The sequence below is a fragment of the Nicotiana tomentosiformis genome, chromosome 1, assembly GCF_000390325.3.
Source record: "Nicotiana tomentosiformis chromosome 1, ASM39032v3, whole genome shotgun sequence".
Lineage (NCBI taxonomy): Eukaryota > Viridiplantae > Streptophyta > Magnoliopsida > Solanales > Solanaceae > Nicotiana > Nicotiana tomentosiformis.
Window position 1 is genome coordinate 145,690,018 of NC_090812.1, and position 17,917 is coordinate 145,707,934.

At 37.4% G+C, this 17,917-nt stretch overlaps 1 protein-coding gene and 2 long non-coding RNA genes across 3 annotated transcripts; 2 read left to right on the plus strand and 1 right to left on the minus strand.

Annotated features, from left to right (window-relative positions):
* Window positions 1-2,990: 2,990 nt before the first annotated feature.
* On the minus strand, window positions 2,991-9,430 carry LOC138903650 (uncharacterized). The gene is made up of 2 exons (XR_011412988.1): window positions 9,033-9,430; window positions 2,991-3,163 (listed from the first exon to the last, which is right to left on the minus strand). It is a non-coding gene; the product is annotated as an uncharacterized lncRNA (long non-coding RNA).
* Window positions 9,431-11,310: 1,880 nt separating this feature from the next.
* Window positions 11,311-12,027, plus strand: LOC138891346 (probable E3 ubiquitin-protein ligase RHC2A). Its single transcript, XM_070202077.1, has one exon. It carries the CDS (start codon window positions 11,311-11,313, stop codon window positions 12,025-12,027), a length of 717 nt encoding a protein of 238 aa, XP_070058178.1.
* A 24-nt stretch (window positions 12,028-12,051) lies between these two features.
* Window positions 12,052-16,201, plus strand: LOC104085190 (uncharacterized). Its single transcript, XR_683787.4, has 3 exons — window positions 12,052-12,075; window positions 13,242-13,353; window positions 15,924-16,201. It is a non-coding gene; the product is annotated as an uncharacterized lncRNA (long non-coding RNA).
* Window positions 16,202-17,917: the final 1,716 nt, after the last annotated feature.

Here is a 17,917-nt window from a genome sequence, read left to right on the forward strand (position 1 = left end):
CCTTTATTTGTATTATTCTAGTAGTTCGTGCACTTGTGACACCAGTTCTGGGATGGTATTTAGACATCGCTATTATTATGGATTATTCACTCTATTTCAGACTTTATTTACGCATTTGTTTCTTTGTTATTAATTAATTTATAATTATTTAAAAAAGGCTAATATTATTGTAATGTTGGCTTGCCTAGCAAGTGAAATGTTAGGTGCCATCACGGTCCCGAAGGTGGGAATTTCGGGTCGTGACAGTACCGCTATCACTGGTCAATGCCTCATTCTATGGAGCCACCTGCATCCATTAAAGATACAGCGCCCCCGGTAAAAAGGACGTTAGTACATGTCGAATAGTACTAGAATGAAAACCAAAACATCTATTCAAGGACTTGGAAATACAACATGAAAATGATGAATCATGGTAACAATCATAGGGCTTAGATAGCTATAAAAGTCAAACAGATTTGTTAAAAACTTCCAATAACATTTATAAGTTTCAAGTCGGGGATCCTCTACAACTACCTTTACACAGAGCGGCTTTGCCGCCTCACCCCAATATATGCGGGTGGAGGTGAAATCGCAATATCAGAAACTCTACACAGCCCCGCCACCTCACCCCAATGTCTCCGGGTGGAGGTGCAATCACAATACCACAAACTCTACACAAAGCGGCCCCGCCGCCTCACCCTAATGTCTGCGGGTGGAGGTGTAATCACAATACCACAAACTCTACACAAAGCGGCATCATAGCTTTCATTTGAAACATGACCTGAAGTTATAACATTTAGATATGCAATCCATACTTTGAACACATTCTCAAAATAGGAACACAACATAACAATAAGATTTGGAACACGCACTAAACATATATCTTTTGTCACAAAGCTTATTTGGAATAGTCGATTTATGATGAATAACTTGGAACTTACAAGGGTAATGTGGAGTTTAATTCTAAGAGAAGAGTTTAGCCAACATACCTTGATTTGAACAAAAATTAGGAAGATATTCATGGTTTCAGCTCATTTGAGTATTTTATCAAACACTAGGTGTGCAAATTTGGCTACAAGGTTCTTCTACAAGATTTCCTTCATTCCACAACCCAATCTTTACTTATTTGAGCTCACAATCTTCTCACAAACCTTATTGGTACATGCATGTATACATAATACTCTCACGTCCAAGAATCATACTCCCAGTTATCCATCGTTTACCCAAACTCGAAATTGAAGAAATGGGAAAAGAAATTCTTACCTCTTTGAGGCCCTAGCAAGATCCTTGTGAAATCTTCAAGCCTTGAGCAAGAATTGATGAACAAAATGGCTAGGTCTTCTCTTTCTCTCTCTAAGATACTCTCACCTCTCTCTAAAAATATCAGATGAAACCCTTAAAAATGATCGGGTTATAAAAATCATAAAAATAAAGCCCCGACACGGATCGGCGGTCGCATATGCAACCGCATAATGCTTTTGCGGTCCACGAAATGGGCCGCATAATGGCCCTCCGTAACTGGGCAACACCGCCCTACTCTGCGACCGGTCTGCAGTCCGCAGACCTATTCTGACTTCTGCGGTCGCATAATGGACCGCAAAACCTTCTTCAAAAATTTCTCATGTTGGTTTTGTGATGGTATCTGCGGCCCGCAAAACGGTTATGCGGCCGTATAGTGGACAGCACAATGGTCCTAAAATTTAGCTCAAGTTTCTGCTTCACTTTGCGGTAGTTATGTGGCTCGCAGAGTGATTCTGCGATCGCAGAATGAACCGCTGAAATGCTCTACACTTTCGAAGATTTTTTGTTTTCAACTTCCCAACGCACTGATCAACCCAAAATGTCCGAGCTACAATCCTCAAATACGTAAGCCTACCTCGGTACCACAAAACCTTAAATTCCTTTACAAAATTTTACGGGGCCTTACACAAACCTTCAATCACCGGTGGGACCCATCGAGTTGCTGAAACAAACAAAGGATGGAGGATCAATACGGCTATTAAAAATGTTTTAGTAAAAGGAAATACTAAACAAAGAGCTTACGAGTGCGGTTCTAAGCGGCCGGAAAGGATGAAACCGTTAATGGAATGATATTGTCGGTGGCAATTGCAACGAATCGTTCCATCCGCCCACGATCGTTGTCATCATCCATGCTAGACAATAAGGCATGGTGGCCATCCTTGCAAAGGTTTATCATTCCCCCACGAAAGATTTTGCGAGAATAAAGATTCATCATGTGGTCTAAGGTTAGCTCCTCCCCAGTTTCCTGGCACAAACGTCGAAGACAAGCAACCGTCCTCCACACAGGACTTACTTGTGCCAAACACACCTGGTAATAGAGGTAATACTCTGCAATCACGGAGTCAAGCTCTCCGCTCAAAGAAAACACACCCAAAGTAAAGGGATACGTGTAAACATATGTAAAAACCTCCTTGGGAAGGGTGACTCGCTCCGATAGACCGGGAGCGATAATTTCTAAGTCATGGCAGCGACATTCTTCCTTCACAGCAGGAGTGCTCGAAGGACGTATGGAAGAAGGATACCTGCTAATGGCCCATGTACGAGAATTAACAGTAGGAAATTTCTCTTCGAAGTCTTTTGTGGTAATAAGACTTATAGGGATAAAGGAGCCCACTGTTGGAGGAGCAAAGTCCTCAGCTTTGTTCTTGCTTTTTGAGGAACTGATACATTTTGAGGAAGAGGCCATTGTAGAAAAGAAAGGGTTTTTCGTTATAAGAGAATTAGGAAAAAGATGAAGAAACAATGTGCAAGATTAGATGAAGGAAGTTTGAAAAGTTATGAAGTATAATGGTGGAAGTTGATACGTATAAGTAAAAGTTTTGGCGGCTAAATTCATGGCCATGATTACCTTTGTCATGACTCAAAATCCAACTAGCCGTGATGACACCTAACCTCACCCTCTAGATAAGCCAAATAACAATAATCTGATTCAATTAATATTTAACTGACTCTAATACACTCCCCAAGGACTGGTAGTACAAATCATGAGCTTCTAAGATTAGAATTAAAAAACTGGCGTGAAATAAAAATATGTCATCTGTTTGAAATATACAGGAACAGATTAAAATTCTAAAGCTACCATGATAAGAGGCAGCAATGACTGGAAAGCAGGTACATCTTTGATCCAGCTCCCGCCATGTACAACAACATCAATATCCAAAATCTGCACGCAAGGTGCAAAAGTGTAGTATGAGTACAACTGACCCCATATACTCAATAAGTAACAAACCTAACCTTAGGTTGAAAGTAGTGACGAGATGGGACAAAGGCAGAGTCCAACTCCAATAACGAACAACAGTTCATAACAATATAATAAAGATGGTACAAGAAATAACTCAAATAATAATTGCTCAACTCGTTTACAATTCTGGAAAATAAATATTTTCTTTTCAAGTATAACGGTAAAACTCAAATCTTTTGCCGAAATGACCGAAAGAATGAGTAAGCCTAAAATCTGTGATTTTTCTCAAAAACGTTTAACGACAGATAAGAAATCTCATTATCAGATGGCATGAGGAAAAATACTTCTCTACGCCTACATATCAAGTATGCATGTCTAATGCAATGCATCACAATGATGAACTCATGTACTCACACTCTCAGAGTACTCAATCTCACAATACTCTATATGACCAATCTAGCCCAGGGAAGATCCATCCTATATATATATATATATATATATATATATATATATATATATATATATATATATATACACACACACACACACACACATAATAACTGACATTCAGTCACTTAGTACTGTATAGGGCCAATCCACCCAAGAGAACTCCATCCTAAATATAATAAATGATTGGGGTAAGATCCATGCCCAGGGAATTCCATCCCACAAATATAAAATCAATTGCGCTCACTGTGTGGGGTGCAGACTCCGGAGGGGCTCCCTCAGCCCAAGCTCTATAATCCGCACATACAACTCACGTGCTATAGTATCACTATCTGGATAATAAATAACAGGGGCTCTCCCGAGGTACCGCCTCGTAGTCCTAAAAAGTAAATACACAACAGGAGAGCTCCCGAGGTACCGCCTTCTAGTAAAAGTAAATATGCAACAGGGGAGCTCCCGAGGTACTGTCTCGTAGTCCCAAAAGTAAATATGCAACAGGGAGCTCATGAGGTACCGCCTCGTAGTCCCAAAACTAAATATGTCACTCATAACTTATGGAATGATGAATTTATAGTAAGGAATCCTATAGTTAAAGACTGAATACGAAATCAAGGAAACATGTAATTCAACTAAGCATGTTGCACAAATTGCAAGTAAGAGTTAAAACACATAGACATGCGACATTAGGCTAAACATGATGACTACCCAATTTCATGGAATCAATTACGTCATAGTTTCTACTGTGCACGCCCACACGCCCATCACCTAGCAGGTGCGTCACCCCCAAACGAATCATATAACACGTATTTTCAGGGTTTATACCCTCAGCTCTAAGTTTAGAAATGTTACTTACCTCGAACAAGCCAAATCTAATACCGAGCAAGATAAACAATACTCTAGAAATTCCATTCCACACGTAACAACCTCTGAACGCCTTCCTATCTCCTCAATTCCAAGCCAAACGATTTGAAACTAGTCAAACAACGTGCAAATTAATCAAAATATACTTCAATACTTACAATTTAACAATTTATAAAAATTCCCAACTCCGCTCGAAAAGTCGGCAGTGGGGACCATGTCTCAAAATTCGACGAAACTTATTAAATTCGATAACCCATTCAATTATGAATCCAACCATACTAGTTTCACTCAAATCCGACTCCGAATCGACAATCAAATCCCAAAAATTCATTTTATGAAATTTCTACAATTTTTTCCAAATTTTCATCTCAAAATACTAATTAAATGATGAAAATAATGATATATTCATGTATATTAACCAAATCCGAGTTAGAATCACTTACCCCGATGAATTTCGTGAAAATCCCATGAAACATCGCCACAAACCGAGCTCCCAAAGTCCAAATATGAAATAATACTCTAACCCTCGTTCATATAGTACAAAATATGATCTCCCATTGTGCTGACCACACATTATTTTGTGCGGTCCGCACATTCCAGGTTCTGCGGCCGCAACCCAAATTGTGCGGTCGCAGTCCAGCAGTGACTGCACTACCAAGCTTCAGCAAATTGACAATAACTTTCTGTACAAATGTCCAAATGATGAATGTTTTACTTTTATGAAAACTAGACTCAAAGGGCTACAACTTTAAATTTGGATCATCTCCGAATTCCTTATAGATCCAAAGATATAAGCTTCCGAAGTCAGACCATCGAACCTGCAGATTTTCCTTTCTGCGGCCGCAAGAGGATTTCTGCGGTCCGCATATTTCCTCTATGGTCCACAATTTTCCTCTGTGGTCCATAATTTTCTTCTAAGGTCCGCACATGAGGCTTTGCCTCAACACTCCAAAATGTTCCCCCACACTCCAACTGTTCCCAGAACATCATTAGAGTGCTGAAATGCCTAAACTCGTTCAAAATTCACCCCGAAACACACCCGAGTTGCTCGGGACCCCGTACGAATATACCAAAAGGTCCCGTAACATAATACGGACCTACTCGAGGCCTCAAATCACACCTAACAACATCAAAATCACGAATCGCACCTCAAATCGATCTTAATGAACTTTGAATCTTCCAACTTTCAAAACTCGTGCCGAAACGTATCAAATCAATCCGGAATGAATTTAAATTTTTTACACAAGTCATAAATGACATAATGAAGCTACTAAAATTTTCGGAACTACGATCTGAACCCAAAATTTATGAATATTCCAAACCTTCAATTTTTAACTTTCGCCAATTGGTGTCGAAACCTTCTAGAAATATCCAAATAAAATTTCGGGCATACGCCCAAGTCCAAAATCACCATCCGGAATTAACAGAATCATCAAAACTCCGATCCGAGGTCGAATACTAAAAGGTCAAATTTGGTCAACTCTTCCAACTTAAAGCTTCAAACATGAGATTCATTCTTCCGAACTAATTCCGAAGTACATGAAAACTAAAACCGACGACTCACACACGTCATAATACATCATATGAATCTATTCAAGATTTCAAATAGTTAAAAGAACATAAATGCTCAAAATGACCGGTCGGGTCATTACAACCTCGATAATTGGCAAAAGATGTACTGAATCATGGGAAGCCGTGTGTTCGAGACATTAAATGCGGAGAGACATGCGTCTAATCAACCGTCAATAGCCTTAAGAGGGAATTATAGGAATTTCTGCCAAAATAGTATTTTTACCAACTTTCCAGTAACACAAAGTTATGTCACTGGAAAGTAGGGGGACTATCTGTATTGGGTAAAATATGTTATGGCACGTGGTCATCCGAGAAAGGGATACGTGGAACCCAAGACGGGGATGACTGAAGACTAAAAATAACTGTTTCGTTTGTCACCGGAAAGAATAATGCTCATAGAGATGTGATAAATGCTTTTCTCCCGGTAGCATTCAGTAGAGAATATTTATGGCATTAAGAGTAGTTACCCGTTACGGGAAATTTGGCATTTATGTTCACCGTTACATCTTCATCAATGCTCCTCATAATTGACATTAAAGAAGGGCACGACTCTAGGACCTTCTTCATAGCTATAAATAATGAGCTCAGTTTTTATTGTAGAGGGACACGATTATTCTGGCAAATTTAGACTATATTTTATACAAAGCTCAATCCAATCTTAGCTTCTTATTTCTCTATTCTTTTGTTGTTGTGCCCGGAAACCTTGTTTCCGGAATTGTTGCTTCTGTTATTTCGTCTATATCTTAAGGCTTAGTGTTGCATAATTCTTCAATTATTTATTTATTTCAGGATCAAATTAATTCACTTATCTAGAAATCACGTATAAATTTAACTGTACCATTTTACGGGTAAATACTTTAACTAATCAATTATTTCAGTATCGTGCATACGGAAATAAGACAATTTAGATAGGTTAAAGATAGTTTAATTTTAATTTTTTTATTTTATAGTTTTTTCAATTCTTCTTTGTAATTCATGTGTAACCCTAAAAACAAGTTGGAGGGACCAGAAAACAAATAGCTATTGTTAGACTATATTTGCCGTAATCCTAAATTAGTTCATCCTCTCCCTCGTACATCCTCTATTATAGTCTAAATGGATTAGGATGTAACAGTTTCTGTCCACTACATTTGATTGGAATAGGAGAGTGAACAAAGACTGAAAAGTTTAAGAAGTCTGCCTCCACATGACTATAATGCTGGATCTATTAATAGTTCCCCAGGGTCCAATCTATTTTGCTATATACTCTTGATCCATTAACTTATTTATTTCTCCAAGTGAATGCCACCCTTTAGCTCTAAGAGGAGTAAGTTGCAATGAGTAAATCACATTCTTGAACCCCTGTGTTTCTACAATGGTTACAGGGGGTCCTATTCTATCTTCAGATGATATGACATTATTAAAATCTCCACTAAGTAGCCATGGAAGATGAGCCTGAACATTTAGCTATTTAAGATCCTTCCATAAGGTCTCCCTTTTTGGCAAACCGCCATAAGCTCACCCTTCGGGCCTCTCTTCCAGTGCAGGAAGCCAAGCATTCTGCCAGACGTCCCGGCCTGGGAGCCCCGTTCGCCTTTGGTACTTCAGTAGATCTGGGCATATATGATGCTAAGATATGATGTGAACTGAGTTCTAGTATCCTCTACCAGACAATGAATGAATTGATCTGTAGTTTGAATTATCTGAATCTGAACATGTGCTCTCCACAGAATCCAAATTCTACCATTAGTAGCATGAGGATAATTACAACAAAAATTCCACCCATGTGCTATCTTTTTTTGTATTTTCTTTACCTTATGTATTTTGACTCTGGTTTCAACACATCCCATTATATCTACTTTATTTTTAGCCAGAAAGAGTTTTACCTTCTTCTGCTTATGGGCCTGGTTTAGGCCCCTGGTATTACATGTGGCAATAATCATGGGGGGTTGCATTTTGAAGAACATGTTGGGCCTGGATCCACCTGCTGTCCTCTTCTCCCCGTATGTTCTAGCTCAACAACTACCTTCTCTCGTCATTGCATTGTATCATCCCATCACCAGCATCATTGTTTTTGCAGCATATGGTGTTCTATGTGATCTCCCCTTCTTTGCCATGGCAAGGAAAAAGGGAAGCATGTGATACAAAATTTAGATTGTTGCTAGCAAGGATAGTGCATTCAGTCAGGTTATTTGATCCCGATTTCAAGATTTCATCACCATGTGAAACTGCAGCATTACCGGTATGCTCTACTGGCTTTTTCACCAACCATTCTTGCTTTATAGTCCTTGCCTGCTTCCTAGTCATTCTTCTCTTTCTCTTTGGTCTTCCTCCTTCCCGGTTATCCTCCCCTTCAACACAACTTTTGTTATTCCAGCACCCAGAGTTGTCATGATCAAATTTCAGACAATCATTGCAGAAGACATGCCTCAATAATATTCAATTTGCTGTATCAAAGGTCCAAATGGTAACTCTATCTCTAACTGGCCCGGAAGAGAAAATACAACATCCACCTCCACAAGAACCCTAGCATATGATATCTTCTCATAGTGTGCTATGAATTTATCTGTGTATAGGGGTTTGTCTACCACACTAGCCATTTTGCTCAATGCCTCCGTAGACCAATACCCTACTGGTAACCCAGGAAATCTCACCCAAACTAGCACTATGCTTAGAATGTCTCTAGTATAAGAAAAATCAATTTCTCATAGCCTCAGCATTATTGGTTTGTTCCTGTAAGTGTATGGCCCCGACTGTGAAGTTTGAAAATACAATTATCCCTCAGAGTGAATTAAGATCTGAGGTTTAGTGACAAAGTTCCACACATTCGTAATAAAATTGTTCATGGCTTTTTCATAAGGATTCTCCCCAATTATATACCCAATTAACGAGGTTTTCCAATAATTTGCTTGGGATTGTAGGTCTTCTTTATTCAATTTAACAATTCGTTTACCATCTCTATCAATTGAAGGAATAAAGGATAAGGGTTTACCCATTTGTGAGCTACGATTCCCACGTACAAGGTCAGTTGTTGTAGGAGTTGGGGTTCTCCGACCCACCCGCTTGATTTAGAGTGCTGAAATGGCCGAGCTGCCTGTAGTGTTGCTCCTTCCGCCTTGATAGATTGAAGTTGCACATCGCCATCAGAACTACTAGTTTCGTGAACTTCCTTAATGGATTGGTATTTTTGCGATAGAAAATTCCCAAATGTGAGTGGTGGTAATTCTCTCTGTATACCATTCTCTGGAGTAATTAGCTTTCCCGTCTACAAATTGGTGTCATGCACGCTTTTCCGGCGACGAACCATCGTTTTTCGATCACAATTGCATTCCTTGCTATTGTGCGACGAGAGCAATGGTTAACATGCGCCGAGCAATTTTCATAAATTTCATTTCGTTTATTCTCTTATCACAAGTTGCTTAAGATATTTCTATATTACTACTAATCAATTATCTACAAATAACTTGATAATAAAAAATCTTTACACATTTCATGTATAAAGTTAATTCTTCTGAATTTTTTAAATTTTTTTTGTGTTTCCTTTTTCGTCCAACTCTATCTTAGTGAGTTGCTCTAGTGGTGAGCACCCTCCACTTCCAACTAAGAGGTTGTGCGTTCGAGTCACCCCAAGAGTAAGGTGGAGAGTTCTTGGAGGGAGGGAGCCGATGGTCTATCGGAAATAACCTCTCTATCCTAGGGTAGAGATAACGTCTGTGTACACACTACCCTTCCTAGACCCCACTAGTAGGATTATACTGGGTTATTGTTGTTGTTTCTATCTTAGTGGTTTTCAAACCTTAGCTTGCCATCCCCAAAATTGCAAGTCCTACACTCCAATTTTCATGACTCATTCCCAAAGGTGGAATCATGACTTAACTATTCCGACCTTTATGTTTTAGTACCGAGTTTATTATATTTTTAAACTATGAGTTCAAATATAATTTATTATAAATTTAGTGAAATTTTACATATAACGTTATGCTATGCATCGAAACTATTCAGTTTAGACGAACTCGTTATAAAATAAAGTGCATCTGCCATTGCTCGTCCCTCTTCTTTCGTCGGTAGCAGTGCACCCATTTTTTTGAAATCCTTAATCTGCCTAGGATAATAGCCTTATAAATTCGTTTTCATGATTTAATCGCTCCCAATAAAATGAGGCATATTCGGACTTCGTTCGGTCATCTTAGAATAATTCTTCTAAATAATTGGCAAAATGAAATTCAAAAGCATTTGAGTAAAATTAGATGTTCTTTTCGAAAAATAATTTAAATTAATATTTCAATATAAAATACATAATGTAAATCGATTTATCGCCCGAGTATCAAGAAAAATAACTCTAAAGATAGTTCATACAAAAAATAAAGTAATTATATTTATAAAAATATCTTCGCAAAAACAATTCAAACTTGCAATTCTTTTCCAACATTACTTTCCATAAGCCTTTTTTAAAACCTATATTTTCAAAAGCTAATGAGGTGGGTACACTCTACTCTCCCCAGATCCCACTTGTGAAAAAAAATCGAGGGTCTTTCGGAAACAACTTTTCTATTTTTTTGGGGTAGGGGTAAGGTGCGTACACTCTACCCTGTTCAGATCTCACTTGTAGGATTTTACTAGATTGTTGTTGTTTGTAATGAGTTGCTAAATCTTACCGTGCTTATGAGTTCAAGAGAAGATTAGTCTATTATTTCCAAAGTAACCTTATAAATATTATATTTAAAGTGTTACCTTAATTTTTCACGAATTCATAATTGTTATAATACATAATTTGGCAATCAAATAAATGAAACAAATAACTTACTATAATCACTTAAAGTGTAATAGCCTGTTTGGCTAAGTTTCTCAAATTCTAGAAAAAAAGTTGATGTGTTTGGTCAAGGTTTTGGAAGAAAAAAAAATACTTTTACAGAGAAATAGAAACATTTTTAGAGAAGCTGAAAAAGTAGTTTCTCTCCCAAAACACTTTTGAGAAAAATACATTTAGAATTAATTTTTAAAGTTTGGCCAAACATTAATTTTCGCTCAAAAATACTTTTCAAATTAATTAGCCAAACACAAACTATTTATCACCTAAAGTATTTTTGAGAAAAAGAGTACTTCTCAAAATAAGTTTATTTTTACGGCCGGCCCAAATAGGATATAAGAATTCTATGAAAATATTGTCAAATACATATAAATTAAATGGAAAACAAAACCAAAAATAAGAAACGTTGACTCAAAAGTGCCTAGCGAAAACCGAGTAGAAGAAGATACCAACGAGTCCCGTCATGTCGGCGGAGGCCACCCCCACCACCGTCTCCGCCGCTTCCAACCGCCGTTCATACCGGTGCTACAACTGCAACCACGCCTTCCACATCACCACCACCACCTCCGCCGCCAGATCCTCCTTCCGCTGCCCTCGTTGCTTCCATCGCCACCTCCTCCCTAATTACACCATTGCCACTTTTACTCCTCCTCCTCAATCTCCTAACTCCAATTCTACCCCTCCCACCGCCTCCGCCACCAATTCCGTTACTACTTTTTACTCTTCCGATTCCGATTCAGATTGGACTGACAACAACTCCGATGATTTTTCCTTTGAGTTAACACAGTTCCGTTCACCGACTCTTAAATCGTTCCTCGGCTCGCTCCCCAGCGTCAAAATTATCGAATCGTTAAAAAGCTGCTGTTGTTCGATTTGTATGGAGGAATTCGAAGTTGATTCGGAAGCGAGTGAATTGCCTTGTAAGCACTTTTTTCATAATGACTGTATTGTTCCTTGGCTTAATCGGAGTAATACATGTCCACTTTGCCGGCATAAGTTGCCTCGAGAAGATCAAGAAGAAATTGATAGAGAAACTGAGGAGAATCGTGTTGTTCTACAATTCGTGCATTCCTTAGAATCGAGGGAAGTTAGTGATGATGATGATGATGCTGAGTTTAGGGGATGGGATCTTGAGGAAATGCACGACGAAGATGGGGATACTCTGATGGTTGATGCATGATGATATCAAAGGAGGAACGTGTATACCTGTAAATATTCTCTTTTTTGGGTATGATTTTATCTATAATGGAATTATTATATCTTGAAAATGAATGTGTTCTTATTTTGCCAAAAAGGATTTAATTTTTAGTAGGAAATAAAGTTTATATGTAATACAGTTGATCTCTCTTATATTGATGAAGTATCAAAGTTCAAACTGCGAATTAATTTAATGCATTTGAATTTTTGAATGTTGTGAAAAAAGTTATATAGAATAGGAATGACGCTGCCACGTGAGCAGGAGGTCACGAGTTCGAGCCGTAGAAATAGCTTCTAGCAGAAATGCAGGGTGAGACTGCGTACAATGGACCCTTGTGGTCCGGTCTTTCCCCGGACCCCGCGCATAGCGGGAGCTTAGTGCTCCGGGCTGCCCTTTTTAGAATAGGAATGACGTCAAACATTTTGAGTGTTCCAATAAAAATATTATCATATAATTGTGATGGAGGGAGTACATCAGTTTTGGTGTTTATCTAACAAAGCTAGAAGTATGTCAGGGAAAGGAATCGTGACAAGCCCCTAGTGCTTGTTCAATGGTAAGGACACAACACGTGATCTGAGTTAGGTGCATGGCGGGGGTTTGAACCTGGCCGCAGACAAAGCCTTGTGTTTAAGTTGGGATGTTTCACTATTTTTGAAATTGTGCATCTGACTTAAGTTGGGCAAGAAGCGCACAGGATTTCTTCTGATACGAAAAAAGAAAAAGAAGATCATGACAACAACAAATGTAAATTAAGTTATTGCATGTTGATAAAGGATGAAGTCACTTGTTTTTAAGTATTTTAGTAGATTTGAGCCTAAATATGCTAACAGTTGTATCTGTGACGGATCAACTCCTGGATTCATGAACTGTTTTTCATCATGCACCATTGCACCTAGGATTTCAAATATTATTTTCTGCTTCTATAAATGTGGAAGGACAATGCTTTTTTATATTTTTTTCTCTTCCGGACATTCTCAAGTACAGCTTCTACCTTCTTTTATTTTTATGTTATATTAAACTTCTTATGGCTTGTATAATGTTGGCCTGAGATGATTTAAATGGAGAAATGCGGTAAGTGGACATTCATATCGCCGATCCAACTTGTTTGGTATTGAGGCGTAGTTGTATTAAACTTCTTGTAGCTTGTTTTTGCTGATTCACTTGTTTCAGCTTTGTATATTGTATCTCTTTGACAGGAAAGTTATGTGTCAGGGTAGCCAGTGACTTTTATTTGCTCACGTAGGCAGTGGGATCTTAGTCGGTCTTTTCACCATTTGCTGTCCAGCATTAACTGTACTCATCATGCAGGTGAGTGATTTTTCGCCAACACCAGGCTGGTCTCTTTTCCTCGTTTTCTCCATATATGTAAACTTATACTCTCCCTGAAAACATGAACTTCTTCAGGCCAAAGGCTTAAGATTCAAGAATATGGTAACCTATGGAGCTATGCTCAGATTAGCTATATATGGAATCGATATCCTGGATTTACTTTTCTGCCTTGTGATCACTCTTTTGAGTTCTATCTTGCTATGTTGCTTTTGATCATTAGGGTTTCCTTGTAGATCTGTTAGTTATTAGCTCAGGCCATTTATTAGGGTTCTACTAGTTGTCACTCGAAATTAAACCATCTTTTGGAAGCAGTCAGGATGAAAGGTCCATAGTCAGTTATATCTTCTTTTTTTTTTGTTTTCTTTATAAAGTGCATGATGAAGTCATTTTTCAGGAAAATGTTTTGCATAAGGAAGTCATTATTACCCAAGGAAAACATCTTCCATCAAAAGGGGGAAATTGACTTCCATCACTTATGGGCGGAAATCATTTTTCATTACAACTATTTTAACTCTAACTTCATATCACTTGCTTCTACTGACAGAGACATTATTATTAATCTTTTAGTCCTCCACTCTCCAATTTGCTAATATTATTATTAATCTGTAAATTTTAATATACTTTGTTTTTGAAAATTATCTTCTGCATGTCAACCAAGTAAAGCAATTTTCTAGGAAAAGATTTTTCATGAAAAACAATTCTTTAGGAACACAATTTCAATGGAAAATGACTTCCGTCATTCCAAACACGCTTGAAAAGTAGCTCTTTTGCACCGAAAGAAAACTGAGATTGTTGCTCTTGCATATTTGCTTAAGGTCCATCATGTTGTGTTGTGGTTGTAATGGCAAAGGGTTCTAGCTCTCTCGAGTCATATAGTATTCCATAGGGTGATATTTCGACATGTTTTGTGGTCGCAGTTGTAATGGTAAGGATTCTACTTTGCCAAGTCATATAGTTCTGCCACTGATTGATGATTTTAGCTTTGAAGTGCGTCATAATCTTACCATTAGCTTTTAGGGGCTTGGGGCAGGTGTGGATTCAGGATTTCAAGAAGATGGGCGCACTATTACATATAGGTGAATTCAGGATTTAAATTTGACGGGGTTCAACCTTTAGGTTTTTACCATTAAATCCATTATATTTAGAAATTATGGGTTCAAAATTTAAAATCGTAGTAATTTTTCATAGATATATAGCTATACTCCATGTCGAAAATATTGAATTCAGTTAAATCCGCCCGTTGACTTTATGCTGCATCCTCTACTATTACTAGTTTTAACATAAACATTTGGTTTAATTGATTATAAAATTTTACAGTGACAAAAGAACTAGAATTTCAATGTTTCGGACTTAGGGATTTTGAAAAAATAAAACAAAGAAAAAGAAAAGAGAAGAGAAGAAGCAGGCATGGGAATTGAACCTTTGAGCACATTATTAGAGGTGCACATAACCATTGCACCATATGACTCCTTGACCTTGGGTACACACATATATTTACGTAAAATTTGAAGAGATATAGTAGTGTTATACATGGTTTAATTAGGGAGGGGAGCATATGTGCATGTGAACCCACACCCTCCACATGGATCTGCCCCTGCTTTGGCGGTGGGGTGGGTGGTGGTGGTTCTGTTATTCAACCTATCATTCATTTCGGCTAGTTTCCACAATACCAGGCAATTATGCAAGAGTTGCCTCTGATGTTATGCTGGTTGAGCTACTATTCATTGTTACTCTTTGTTGATAACATCTAAACCATGGTTATATGGTAAATTGTCCACATTAATTTGGGAGCTGCAAAGGAATAAGTGTAGTCTGGTTCTATAAATTTAATTTACAAGGGCTTAAAATTTGATCACCATGTAAAAATTATAATCTTACTATCAATTTTACAGAGTCTTTTGATGCTTTCATATGGTTGAAGTTAGAGAAAACTAGTTCTTATTTTGTTGGAGTATTCAGAAATAAATTATGACTAGATTTCGGGAAGGTATGAGTATCCTTTGATTGGAACACGTCAATTCCTCCTTAAGTGATAGAAGAATTATTCTAAGTAAGGAGGGGAGAAAATTCCTCTGTACGAGTGTTTATAAACAATACTTAAGAAGTACAACTTGAAAATTTTATGTGGTAGATTTGAAGGAGATCTCATATCAATTTGATAATGGCAATGAGTGTCTTATTCGGCACTATATCACAATTCATTCATTCTCGAATAGAATTCTTCGTGAAAGGTGGCATTGGACATATATCAGTGGCTGGAATCTTACATTCGAGCGAGTGTATTAGCAAGTAAGCAGTATGTTGCATGACTCATACTATTGATTTTATGTGACGTCTATTCTAGAGTGATCAGTCCAGTCCCATATGAGAACAAATGGCTTAATGTGGATAACTGAACAATACGTTCTCCTGAAGATATGCAGAAGAGGAGAGTTGGATAAACAACTAAGAAGTGCACTGCATTTGCAAAATTCCATCAAAAAGCATAGTAGTACGTAGATTGTGTGGAAAGAATGGAGTGGTAGATCTAACTTAATTCATGATTGCAGGTCATTGATTAGCCAGTTGGAGACCCGCAGCTTGATCATATCTACAGGGAACAAAATTGAGTGACAGATGTATTGGCAAAGAATGGAACTATGATGCATAGTAATATCAACATTTTGGAAGTTCCTCCTTTGTATGTTTTGGTTATTTTGGAGGCAAACAAACGAGGAACTCTGTATATATGCTAGGAGACTACCATGAAACTGTAATATAATGCGTGTGCTTCTACAAGCATCACCTTTGTACCAAACTTTTGTTATTGTTAATAATAATAATAATATCCTTATAGCCAAAAAATGAAAAAAGCGTATGGAAAGAAGATATCAAGGACATAATTTTAATTGAATATGGAGATTGAACACTTTGAACAAGATAAAATGCCTTTTCCTCTTTACTTTCTATATTCTCTATGAGATGGAGTACTTGGGACCCTCTTTCGTTCGAGCAAAGGGTGCCTAACCTGAAAGAGGAGATAGGGTTTTCCTTGATATGAAAATGCGTATCCACCTTAAAAGCGAGAGCTTGAGGCGCTGAGAAAGGAGAATCAACAAAATAGGATGCTCTGTCTCAACTAACCGGAGTAGAAAGATTCCAAATTTCTTTTGGATGTCCTCTCATACTAGTATACCAACAGCTCAATATCTTTTTGATAGAGTATCATCAATAGCCAACCTGTCAAGTATTAGTCAGGATTTCAAGCTTATGGGTTTGAGATTCTAATCCTTTTAAGTTATTAGTTTCTAAATTAATACTTTGTATATATTTAATAAAATTTTAAGACAAATACATGATTTGAACCAAAGCTATTGGGTTCGGCCGAACCGTAGCCGACACTATGGGCCTTTGCTGAAATGTAAGGTGGCTATAGATTTCTGGAGTGAAATGCATTATACTCCAAAAAAAACTTTGAGAACCAATATCACCATATGGCTTGCTTCATGTGGCTGAAAGATGAGAGCAACTCTAATCATGGTAAACAGTTATCTCAATTGGCAGGATGTTTTTCAATTTGGAGTATGTCACCTATAGTTAAATAGGAATAACGAAAACTTCAAGAATAATGATATTTCTTATTTGTCATACCTTCAGAAAAGCCATAGAATATAAAAATGCTCTCAGGTCAAAAAGAGTGAAAGACAAGCTAGACACAAGCAACGGAGGTAGAGGTTGATCCAGTATTTAAACTCTATAGGTTCAACCTTTAAGATACTAATATTAGTATCTTTTTGACCACAAAAAAAAAAAAAAAGACATTGCATACCTCTCCAGTTCGCTCATTACTTTTTAAAAAAAAAAAATTTATAATTCTCATCATTGAGTTCTTAATTAGAAAAGAATTTCTGTTTATGTTCTTATATTACAGATTTTTATTGAAGGGATGGGAATTCTTTAACAGATATAAGACATGATGGACTTATTAGCTGTGATGAAAACTGGCTGGTTTATGATTAGATTGGGGAGTTAGCACTTTTGGTTCTTCTTTTGTTTTCTGTCCCGTAGAGATATCATGTTCTGCTGTTGAATATGAAAAAGAATCAGTAGGAACTATAACTTTAGTATTTGATCGAGATAGTGGTGAGTGAATTAGATATCTTAGAAATATTGTATTGTGTCAACGACCAAAACCACTAAGGAAAAGAAACAATTGGGAGTTCGGTTTAAGTGCAAACAAGTTTTTATTAACAGTTTAATTTCTATATAGCTGGGTGTGTTTTTGTACGAAGGGAAATATTTTCCGGAAGAAATTTTGTCTCACTATATATCCAACACTCTTTGTAACTTAGAAACTATCTCATATGAACACATAAGCGAAGAAAGTCGTCTTTCCCCTTTTAATGAAGAATTTATTTTCAAAACTTTGTGTTTGGTTTCAAGAAAATGACTTTATATCTGGAATTTGCAGATGAAACATATTCCTATGGCAGTAAAAAGATAGTTATGACTGTTAGCCGTTAAACTGCTAGCAGACATGGTGAAACACACACACACACATACA